This window comes from Pan paniscus, chromosome 7 (genome assembly GCF_029289425.2).
Source record: "Pan paniscus chromosome 7, NHGRI_mPanPan1-v2.0_pri, whole genome shotgun sequence".
Lineage (NCBI taxonomy): Eukaryota > Metazoa > Chordata > Mammalia > Primates > Hominidae > Pan > Pan paniscus.
The window spans coordinates 156,187,712-156,200,074 of record NC_073256.2 but is presented as its reverse complement, the minus strand read 5'-3'; the positions used below and the strand labels follow the sequence as shown (position 1 = coordinate 156,200,074).

General features: G+C 46.3%; 1 protein-coding gene across 1 annotated transcript in view; it reads left to right on the top strand.

Annotated features, from left to right (window-relative positions):
- COL22A1 (collagen type XXII alpha 1 chain) overlaps positions 1 to 12,363 on the top strand; it is a 326,388-nt gene that overhangs the window by 90,847 nt on the left and 223,178 nt on the right. The window contains exons 7-9 of the mRNA XM_008972890.2: positions 2,687 to 2,962; positions 11,038 to 11,118; positions 12,125 to 12,247. Coding sequence (XP_008971138.2) covers positions 2,687 to 2,962; positions 11,038 to 11,118; positions 12,125 to 12,247 — 480 coding nt within the window. The remainder of the gene's footprint in view (positions 1 to 2,686; positions 2,963 to 11,037; positions 11,119 to 12,124; positions 12,248 to 12,363) is intronic.

Sequence of the window (12,363 nt, the reverse complement as noted above, 5' to 3'; positions counted from 1 at the left end):
ATAGTTTTCTATTTTATGCCCTACTCATAGCATAAAATAGGTGATGCAATTAAAATAAATCCCAGTCTTCCTTGGTTGTACTGAAGCCATGTGGAGCACAGAAAAAGAGACCAGAAGACCCAGGTTGTGTTGAATATGTAGCTGATCCCCCTGCACTACGTGAGCACCTTCCTTTAACTACAGAGACTCTTATTCATTTGTTCATTCCTTCATGCATTCAGTACCTTGTTATTGAGTGCCACTGTGTACCATGTGTTTTCCTAGCCACTGGGATTACAGAGATGAAGAGAGAAAGTGCCTGTTTAAAAGCATGGATGGGAAAGACAAAAAAGGTGAACAAAAGATATGCATAAGATAATTTCATATACTGATGCTGTGCTATGAAAAAAGTCAATAAATGGTTGGGCACAGTGGCTCATGCCTGTAATCCCAGCACTGTGAGAGGCCAAGGCAGGCAAATCACCTGAGGTCAGGAGTTCAAGACCAGCCTGGCCAACATGGTGAAACCCCGTCTCTACCAAAAATACAAAGATTAGCTGGGCATGGTGGTGCGCACCTGTAGTCCCAGCTACTCGGGAGGCTGAAGCAGGAGAATTGCTTGAACCTGGGAGGTTGAGGTTGCAGTGAGCTGAATCACTCATCTGCACTCCAGCTGGGATGACAGAAAGAAAAAGAAAAAAGAAAAAAGCCAATAAATCACATCTTGGGATGTGAGAACAGATGGCCAGGTTAAAATCCAAGAGTACATGTTTATCAGAGAAGGTTTCACTGCTGTGATGCCTGTGAACTTACTTGCTTAATTCATTATTGCAAATATTTAGAACAGTGCCTGGCAAATAATAAATACCATATAAATGTTTTATATATATTATAATTCTCATAATCCTCATGACAATTCATTAATTAAATTATCATGGATCAATTTATATAATCCTCTTCACAAATAGGCACTACTATTGGTCCCATTTTACAAATGAGGAAGCTGTAGAAAGGTTAAATAACTTACCCAAGGTCACACAGCTAAAAAGTGATTCATTGGTTTAGATGTAGGCTGGCAAGAGACAGCCCCCACTGGGCCCACATTTTTGACGAGTGCTGTAGCAAAGTAACTGGGGTTAAGGGAGCTGATGCGGTTAAGGGATAAGGGTTAAGGAAACCAACAAGAAATGCCAAGGCATGCCAGGATCAGCCACAGGAGGAAGCTACCACCTGGGCCTGGATAGGCAGGGGAACGGTGAGGAGATGGTGAGTTCTAGAGTCACAGAGGAGGATATATGTCCAAAGAACTGGGGCACATGGAGGGACAAAGCCACTCAGGAGCCACAGGGAAGCCAGGAGGGGTGGGAGGAATAAATACTCCAACTCTCTCTCTTCCTGCTCACTGGTCTCCATTCCAATGGACTTCCCATGGGCCAAGCTCAACTAGAAGCCAAAGGGCCCAGGAGCCGAGAAGTCCTAAAAGGTCAGATCCTGGGAGCAGGGAGCCCCAGGGAAGGGCAACACGTGAATATTAGAGCAGATGAAGACTAACCTTGCAGAGATGGAACGAGGAAATACTATTTCAGTCACTCAATGGATACTCATGTTCTGTGCCTTCTATTCTGTTCATACTTTTGTGCACTGATTGTGTTGTGTTCCTGACACCTGGCATGCTGCCTGCTGGGCACACAGGATGTTTGGTGACTATTCTGGAGGGATGACAAAATAAGTACATGGATGAGAACATACTCATTTATTCATTATTAAAAAGCAATCAGGCTGAGCACGGTGGCTCACATCAGTAATCCCAGCACTTTGAGAGGGCAAGGTGGGCAGATCATTTGGGGTCAGGAGTTTGAGACCAGCCTTGTCAAAATGGTGAAACCTTGTCTCTACTAAAATCACAAAAATTAGCTGAGTGTGGTGGTGCACACCTGTAATCCCAGCTACTCGGGAGACTAAGGCGGGAGAAGAGAATTGCTTGAATCTGGGAGGCAGAGGCTGCAGTGAGCTGAGATCACACAACTGCACTCCAGCCTGGGCAACAGAGTGAGACTCCATCTCAAAAAAAACAAAACAAAACAAAAAATCAGAAGTAAAACAGTAAAATCTTCTCCAGAATTTGCCCATTACAAAATGCCTGTGCATTTTCCAAAGGCTACCCCAATGACCCAGACAGATCAGACCTCTGCTATCAAGAAACATTTTATGGGAGCCCCAGCTTTATCCTCAAATAAAAGACAGTGTAGGGTAATAGATCAGGCCTGAAGATATTTTTGGTTTAACCAGCCCACGATTTTAAAAGACACTGAAACTAGTTAGGATTTCTGGCTGGTCTCACAACTCAAGCCCCTCTGCATGAATTGTCTTGGAGTCTCACCAAAGCTCTCTTACCCGCATAGCCCTTCCAGACAGTTGAGGCTGTGACCCCTGAGTTAATGTATGAGTGCAATTATTCCTTTTAATACTGGGTTTAGAACAGCCTGCAAGGTAGACATCATTAACACCATTGTGCGAGGAGGAACCCGAGGCTCTCAGAGGTGTGAAGGAATTTGTCCAAGCTCAGGTGGCAGGTGACCAGCTGGTAAGAGTCACAGCCAGGATTGACTCAGGATTGCCAGGTCTGACTCTGAACTCCCGTTTCCCATTCTCTCCTTTTCCCTTGGCCCCAAGAAGCTCAAGGAGTCTCTGGTCCTTTCCTCCCCAGGTCTCCATCCGGCTGGATGGTGAAAACAAGGCAGTCGAGTACAACGCTGTGGGTGCCATGAAAGATGCTGTCAGGGTGGTCTTCCGAGGTTCCCGGGTCAATGACCTCTTTGACCGGGACTGGCACAAGATGGCCCTGAGCATCCAGGCCCAGAACGTCTCCCTGCACATTGACTGTGCGCTGGTGCAGACACTACCCATCGAGGAACGGGAGAACATTGACATCCAGGGCAAGACTGTGATTGGCAAGCGCCTCTACGACAGTGTGCCCATTGACGTGAGTACCACGGGGCCTTCTGCAGCCCAGGTTCCAGGCCACCGGGGAGAAGCCTTGGGAGCTAAGTGCCCTCAGTGTTCTCCACACCTGCATGAACCAGGTACCAAATCATCACCTTGGACCGTCTTAGAAGGAAAGACCCTGACTCAGAAAACTGCCATATTGGAACCCCAATTCACCATCACCCATGTATTAACTCATTCAGTTATTCAACCATTCCATCAATCTTTCATCACATGTACATTGAGCACCTACTATGTGCCAGGCACTGTGCTCCGCACTGGGGACACTGGTACCCACAAAAGAGAGCAAGACTGACATGGATCTGGCCGCATAAACAATTTTAGAGAAAGGTAGCTCCTAGGTCTGCAAAGTCACACACACACATACATACATATATAGATACATATGTATATGAATATATATATGCAGGTAGGTGGATAGGTATATAATAGTTTCTGATAAATTTAAATACAGATTTTTTCCTTCTTCCTTGATTGTAAAAAAAATTGGAAAATATGTGGAAAATAAACAATAATTATCCTCATTGCACCAACTAGGGATAACAACTGGTAATAACTGAACATCCTGAATCAATGTTCTTTCCTTCTTTTATTTTTTTCTCTTCCCTCCTTACTTCATTTCTCTTCTGTTTTTTTCATTTCTTTAATTTTTCTTTCTTCCCTCTGGAAATACATACCCACATCTGTAGCCACAGAGATGCATACACTGTAAGTATGTACATAATACAATACACACAGACATCTTGCACAGTGATCCACATGTTCCGTCTTCAAGCTGAAGTCAACGTTAGCTCCCATGCCCAAGAGCATCCCCCACTGCCTGAGAAATAACAGGAAACATGATGTGGGGAAAGCTCTTTCCAAAACCATTTTATGTATCTATGTATACATAAGCATAAGCAAATATAGTACCATTACGCATAGGATAGATTCTTGGAAGTTTATGTAAATAATGGACTACATCTGGCTTTTTTTGTTTTCTTTACTCAAAATTATATGTCTAAGCTTTTATTTTTTTTTAGCTAAAGCATAATGCTTTGTTATATATTCATTCATACATCATTCATTCTCCTGTTAGTGGTATTTAGATAGTTTCTAATGTATCACTACATAATTAGCAAGCCTTGGACTTTGAAAAGGGGGGTACATCTCCATGCACTTTACTTATGAGGAAAATGTAAGCAACAGCTGCCCTTTAAGCTTGAGATATAGATTAATTGAGAGCATTTCTTGGAGGTATGTACCCTCAAGTTTAATGATTGGGCTGTGGGATACACAATTTTTAACTTTCCCATGTATTTCAAATTGCTCTAGAAAGTGACCTTTATATGTGTGTATGTATGTGTGTGTGTGAATATATATATATATGTTGTGTGTAAATATATAAATTATATATAATATATAAACATTATATAAACATATACATACATTATAGACATAAATTATATAGATAATGTTTATTTAATTTATATCTATATAATTATATATACCATTATATATAATATATAAATATATAAACATGTGAACATTATATATAGATACATATAATTTATATCTATATAATGGTACATTATATAGATATAAAATATATGTGTATAATGTTTTGTTGTTTTGCCAGTCTGCTGGGCATAGAGGGTAATATTGCGGTTTTCATCTGCATTTGCCTGATTACCATTGAGACTGGAAATCCTTCCCTATGTTTACTGATGGTTCCCACGTCCCCGTTTGGTGATGCTAGGCCATATCCTTTGCCTGTTTTACTACTATGCTAGTTTTATTTACTGAATGATTTCTAGATAATCTTTACATATTTTGTATACTAATTGCTTATTTGTTACACATGCTGCAAAATTGTTTCCTGGTCTGTCAAACATAAACCATAAGAAAAAATGAGTAAGTTGGGAAACATAAAATTTTAGGAAGTGGCATTCTGGCAAAAGACATCATAAACAGGTTTATAGACTTTGTCATAACTTGCTTTGTTAACAGAACGATAAATCATCAAAAACCCTGTGCATACCAATTTTTAAAAATTAAGCTGAGAGTGAGTTGGTCAGGGGTAGTGGGGAGAGGAGAGATTGGGGCTTGCAGAGGTGGGAGGACAGACACGTGCAAACTGCAGCTCGCATGCCAGCCACTGCCAGCCAGCTGTAACACCATCGCCCACGTCACACACTGTTCATGTTTTCCAGGCTTTGTTTATCTGTTAGATTGTTTAATCTCTGAAATGGGAATCACACCCTGTTTGTTTTTATATGCAGTTGCTGAGGGGATGAAATAATAGATGTGGAACCAAGTTAAGCAAAAAATAGTAAAATAAAAGTAAAGCTATAAAATCATTATTCAGCCTGCTGCTAATTCTAGCTACTTGTGCAGAGGCTCTGTGTCACGCATTGCACTAAAGTGCTCCTTTACCCCATTTCTGACCAAAATCGTTACAACTTCAGAAAGTAGATAGAGTGGAGATCCTCATTTCACAGATGGAGAGAGATGCTCCTGGAGAATTGGAGGACTCTTCTGAGATCACAGAGCCAACAAATGGCAGTTGGGGTTTCCACTCACACAGCCCGTCTTCCAGGTCCATTTGCAAACCTCTCCCTGCCCAAGATAACAGACATCAAAGGGCTGGACAAGATGGAGCTATGGGGTATTTATGACACAATAAGGATCACTGTTATCTCCCTCAGAGTGTGCATCACGGTCACAAACACAACCCTTCTTAATCCTAAATTCAGGCCAGGTGGGTGGATGCTGCTCACATTTTATAGGTGGGGAGATTCCAACTGAGAAGTATCAGGTGACTTGTTTAAGTTCCCTGTCTTGGGCAGCTAGGCTAGGACTCTGGCTCTGTGAGCTCCATGGTTCTACTGTCAGCCCCCAAATAACAGTACCTGAAGCAGATACCCTCTGAGCTGTAAGGAACCCAGAGAGCATCTTATCTAGCCTCTCATTTACTCTACAGACAAGGATACGGAGGCTCAGAGGGAATAACGAACATGTCCAAAGATATAGAGCAAGATTAGATCCTTCTAACCCTGGTTCCAAACATCCAACAATGAGATTTCCACTATATTTCTATTTGAGGTAGTGGGAGACTATATTTGAGTTAAAAGTCTCCTAAAATAAGTGCCAACTTTAGCAAATAGCCCCACATCCCTAAAAATGCCTGTCTTAGCCTTTGAGTTAAACAAAATTGTTCTGGAGTCCAAGCTCCCCTATAGCCTCTCTGGTGCTGTTTCCTCAGCTGTAACAAGAGAGAAATGAGCCCTCCCTCCACAGGGTTGTTGTGTGATTAAATGCTGTATCATATGTGAAGTGCTTATAAAACTTCCTGGAATACCGCCAGCTTTCAATAAATGCGTCATCATGAACATCATCACCACCATCTTCACATTATCATGGTGGTGGTGTCAGGTTTTGAAAACAGGAAGAGGATTAGCTTCTGGTACTCTCCAAGGTACCCATTTGTATTATATGGTCGACCCCTAAACAGGGGATTGGAAATCAGACCTGAGTTTCCTTCTGGACACATCCCCACCACATACAACACCCTAGTATAGTAGAAGTGGTTGGTTCCCCACCTATATCCCCCTGGGTCCTCATCATTTCAGTGCATACCAGCTGTGCTGCCAACTGCCTGCACCTGTCTTGCCTGAGGGCTTTCCGTCTCTACCAGAGACAGTGCTATCCATTATCAAGCAGGCATCAACACCCACAGGAGCAGCCCTCCGCCAAGGACTGGTGGCAGTTGCAGTATCAATACCCCAGCTCCCTCACCACTTGACATCCTAACTCTGAGTCACATATTCTTGATGGGCTCCAGAGTTCCCCAACACGTGTAAACTGCAGATGCTCACAGTGGTAACACCCTTGATAACAGCCCTTTACAGGCTAGCTTCCTTTCCCTAACTCACTTTCCAGCTCTGCTACCAGTGCTCCCAAATTAAATCAAGATGCTACTTCTTGAATAGACGTTTCTAGGTCTACTAAACTAGACTAAAACACCCAGGCCAGTGGCCTCACCTGTCTGCACCTTCACTTCCTCATCTATAGAAAGGAGACAGTGGAAACTCACACCTGTCAGAGCTATTGTGAGGATTAAGTGAGATCACCAGTATGTAAACACAGCACCTAACAGTGCCTGGCACATGGGGAGTTCTCAGCTGGGTTAGAGGCAATAGAGAATAATGAAGAGTGTCCATGGGGGTATTACACCCATTGACTGTTCCATGTTGCATTTTTATGTTAAAACCAAGTATCAAGAAAATATATAGGAGAATCAATACATCTCTACCTCTTAGTAAATCTTCCAGAAGCATCAGCTGTGGTACTTGTAGCCACATGGTTTGGGGCATCCTACACATTCTACACTGAAGCTTCATCTGTGGCTGACACTGTGCTGTCATGGGCTCTGTTTCCCTTGGTCCCCACCACAGCCCTGTGAGTCCATCTCACAGAAAGAAAAACTGAGGTTCAGTTTTCCTAACTTGACCAACTGATATGACAGAAAAGTAGAGCTGAGGCTCAGACAGGGCCGTGCTGAATGCAGCCTTCCAGCTGTCTGTGCTCCCTAATTGGTTTCCACACTGCAGCCAGCAAAGGGTCTCTAAGCTGCTGATGGGTGGGATATGGAGGGAAGCTGGGATCCAGGGAGCCAAGCAGACCCATGCAGCAGTTCAACCCGTAATTGCTGAGGGCAGAAACCGGAGCAGGACTTCCAGACAGGAGTGGGGCAGCACAGTGATGTCAGGAGGTGAAATCCCAGGGTGTGGGGCAGGGAGGAAAGGAAGAGAAGGATTGAGTGGCTGGGGCAATGCTGGGATTTCAGGCAATCGGAAAGGGCCCCTCTTGGCTCAGAGGACCTCTCACCCCACCTGAGAATGCCTCTGTCCAGATCCCAATCCAGTGTGCTCTGTCCCTGGCCTGCCTCCTGTCTCCTTCTTCTCCTTCCCTGTCCCTGCGGCCTTGCCAGGCAGTCCCAGCTGCTGCGAGTATGTTTGATAATGAAGAAAGCAGGGCTGTCTCTGAAAGTAGGCTTTGTTCAAAACCACAATTTTTCATTTTGTCATTTTCTCCTGTTTCTGGGCTGGTTCTCTACAGGAAATAAAACAGACAGATGAATGGTATTGTTATTGTTTCTGCTGAACAAAGTCAGTGGGGTGAGGGGCTACACTTCAAGGGGCACTTCAGTGCGCAGAGGGACTCCCGAGTCCAACATGGGCCTGAGAAGGGAGCAGGGGAGTGGTAAGTCCAGGGCACTTTGCATCAGTGTTCAATGCAATAAGCGTTCCCCCCTCCACTGACTGAGCTCAAGCTCCATTTGATAAATGCCCATCCATTCATCCACTCGTCCACCCAGCCATCGATTGTACGGCACTTTTATGAGTCGGACTGCTCCAGCGAAGGACAGGAGACAGGAGACCTTGCCCTCGTGGTCTATGTTCTATTAGGGATGTTTAAAAAACTGAGCTAAGAGACAGACAGAATCATTCATTGTGAGAAGTGCTGTTAGGACCACATTCAGGATGTTGTGCTAGAGTGACAGGGAGGGCCTGTGTGTGGACAGGCGGCTGAGGAGCCAGCGCAGGAGCAGGAGGGGTGGCAGGAGGAAACCAATGTGGCTGAAGGAAAGGGAGCAATGAGCATGGCAGACTAGGGGTGAGCTTGAACCATGTCCTGCAGGGCCTGGGGAGAGCGAGAGATTGTCGACAGCTCTGATACATTAGCAAGAGTTCGGCTTTCGTGCTTGAGAAGGCAGCACTGCCTGGGATTCGGTCCTTGCTCTCGGAAGTCCTGGAGCCTGGAAGGAAGATGGACATACAGACGTCTAATTATCCTTCAGTCTGCTGTGTCTGATGTTAGCTGTCTGTGCAATGTATTAGTCTGTTCTTATGCTGCTAATAAAGACATACCCAAGACTGGGTAATTTATAAAGGCAAGAGGTTTAATTGACTCAGTTCCAAATGGCTGGGGAGGCTTCACAATCATGGTGGAAGGTGAATGAGGAGCAAAGTCACATCTTACATGGCAGCAGGCAAGAGAAAGCGTGTGCAAGGGAGCTCCCATTTATAGAACCATCAGATCTCATGACACTTATTCACTATCACGAGAACAGTATGGGGATTCAATTATCTCCACCTAGCCCCACCCTTGACACATGGGGATTATTACAATTCAAGGTGAGATTTGGGTGGGGAGACAGCCAAACCATATCATGCAAGATGCACATGTGGCAGAGAAGAGGGCCTGATGAATTCTTGGCTGTAGAGGGAGGTGTATCAGTTACACCTGTGGCTGTGTAACAAGTTATCCCATCTCCCCCAGCAAAAGCAGATTAAAACAACAAACATGTACTGTCTCATAGATTCCATGGATGAGGAATCTGAGAGTGGCTTAGCTGAGTGGTTCACTCAGGGTTTTTCACTGGGCTGCCCTCAAGCTGCTGGCCAATGCTACAGTCATCTCAAAGCTCAAATAAGGCTGAAAAGCCACCTCCAATCTCACTAGGAGCTGTTGGAAGCTTCTTGTGAGCTGTGGAATGGAGGACCTCAGTTCCTTGCTAGTTAGTGTTTGCAGCCACCCTAATTCCTTTCCACCTGTGCCTGTCCACTGAGTAACTGACAACATGCTACCTTCTGTGCCCCATGGTGAGTGATGAGAGAGAGAGGGACAGACGGAGAGACAGAGAGAGAAGAACACACTCAAGACACCAGCCAGTCTTCTTATGACCTGATCTCAGAAGTGACATGCCATCACTTCACACCAGGGGAGGGGAATTAAGTTCCAATCTGTGGATGTATTTGAAAAACAGCCCCAAAAGGGGATGCCTGGGTATGGCTCTGGGTGGTGACTGGGAGACTGCTCATTGCTCAAGGGCTTTCCTAGAAGAGGTACCACGTGCTAAAGCGTGAATGTGCAGGTGTGGTTTGCCATGTGGTTAGATGCTGCAGAGTGCAAGTGCAGGTGAAGAGAGGGACACCTGGGGAGCCAGGCAGGGCCAGGCCCTGGGAGGTGGGGTGTCCCACGAAAGGGCCTGGGCTTTGTCTGTAGACTCTGTGTGTGTGAATGTGTTCATGCATGTGGATGTTTTAGTACCACAACCCCTTTAAATTTTAGGTTTTTTACGTGTTACGTCTTGTTTAAGGGGCTGTCATATTAAAGGAGGTGATAGAAGTAAGTTTTTATTTTAAAAGTTCACTGAAACAACTGTGGAAATGCCTGGAGAGGTTGAAAATAGGGATATGTGGAACTTGGAGGCCTTTGCAATAGCATCATTAAGGATCTTGTTCAATGTAGTGCTGGTGACATGGAGAGAGGATGGTGGTGTGCCCCTGTGTGCGGAGCGGAGGGCAGAGGCCTTAGCCCCTTCAGTGTAGAACAAAACGCTGGACTTTAACGTGTCCTGAAGCCCCTTCAGCGTAGAACAAAACGCTGGACTTTAACATGTGTCCTGAAGCCCCTTGCACGGGGGCTCTCCCTTATAGAAGGAAGGGGTTGTATTAGTCTGTTCTCACACTGCTAATAAAGACATACAAAAGACTGAGTAATTATAAAGGAAAGAGATTTAATTGACTCACGGTTCCATATGGCTGGGGAGGCCTCACAGTCATGGCAGAAGAACAAGAGACATCTTACTTGGTGGCAGTCAAGAGAGAATGAGAGCCAAGCAAAAGGGGAAACCCCTTATAAAACCATCAGATCTTGTGCCACTTATTCACTACCATGAGAACAGTATGGGGGAAACCCTCTCCATGATTCAATTATCTCCCACCCGGTCCCTCCCGAAACACATGGGAATTATGGGAGCTACAATTCAAGATGAGATTTGGGTGGGGACACAGCCAAGCCAGATCAGGGGTGTGAGCAGATGATGCTTAGCTCCTTGTGAAAATCCAGAGTGGAGCCCAGGATAGGAGTGTCCCGGGGTGGACTCAGGAAGACCCCAAAGAGGAAGTGGAACCAGATACCAGGACGGGGCCTGTGTGAAACCACGGAGGTTTCTGGGTTCCAAAGTCCCTAAAACTTATCCTCTCTCCTTGCTTTCCTTTCCAGTTTGACCTACAGCGGATTGTGATCTATTGTGACTCGAGACACGCAGAATTGGAGACTTGTTGTGATATCCCCTCGGGTCCGGTGAGCAGACTCTCGCACAGAGAGGATGGGAGGAAATGGGTGTGTGGCCTCCAGAGGGAAGGGGAATCCAGAGCTTAGGGTTGGGTGGTTGGGGGTCAGGGAGACATCCACCGTCAGAATATGGCCTGAGAGGGAGCTTAGGGTATGGGTTGGGGGAGCCAAGCCATGCAGGTTCCTCCAGGGATACTGTGGTCTGTACCTTAGTCAGTGTAACCCCAGTGCTGCTAGCTGAGTGATGAAGCCTTGCTCTAGGGGATGTAGGAGGCTGGGGCTGGGAGGGTGTTTCTAATGAGGGGATGACTGTCTGTGCCACCAGCGCCCAGAGGAGGGAGAGGCCGCAGTGCCCTGGGCTGGTCAGCAAGACAGGGAGGTCAGGACATGGATGGCCCAAGAGACCAGGGTTTGCCCCTTCAATCCCTCTGTGCAGGCTCTGCTCTGTTCTCGGACCTCAGCCTCTGCCCCGTTTCAGGCCTCTCCCTTTCCAACCCTCTTTGCCAAGTCCTGGTCACAAGGCTTGCTTGAAAGACTCAAATAATAATGGAGCCTGCTTCCCGGGCTGCAGGGTGAGATCCACGCAATGCCTGGTTAGCCCATCCCCAGGACCTAGTTCCAACTCAGCCAGCGCACCCGGCTCAGGGCTTCTGTGGCATGCAGATAGACAGCAGGTGCTGGGAATGTGCAGCCAGATGGACCTGGTTGTGGAGTCAGAGGGTGAGGGAAGAACAGAATGGGATGAAGAAGGAAAAGGAGGAGGTGAGAATAAGGACAGCGGGAACTGTTGAGCACTTGCGAGGTGCGAGACTGTGGGCGGTTCACCCAGATTGCTGAGCCAGCCAGTGAAATGGGCCGGCCAGGCTTTCTGCCCCAAGGCCTCAGGAGAGACATCCTCAGCGTTTTCTCAACCTTTGGCTGCCTGGTTCTGAGGAAGCACCCGACACTGTGCTTCTGCCAGGGAGTGCCTGCTGAGTGAAGAGCCAGGTTCTGACCTCCTGGGCTTTCCTTCCAGTGCCAGGTGACCGTGGTGACACAGCCTCCACCTCCACCCCCACCCCAGCAGCCTCCCACCCCAGGCAGTGAACAGATTGGGTTTTTGAAGACCATCAATTGCTCCTGCCCAGCTGGAGAGAAGGTATTGTCTGCAGTCCACCTTCAGCCCCAGCAGAACCCTGGGTGGTGCAGTGGGAGTTTCCCATCATGCATGTGGCCTTTCAGGTCATGGGGGCACCAGGAGGCCCATGGCTGTCA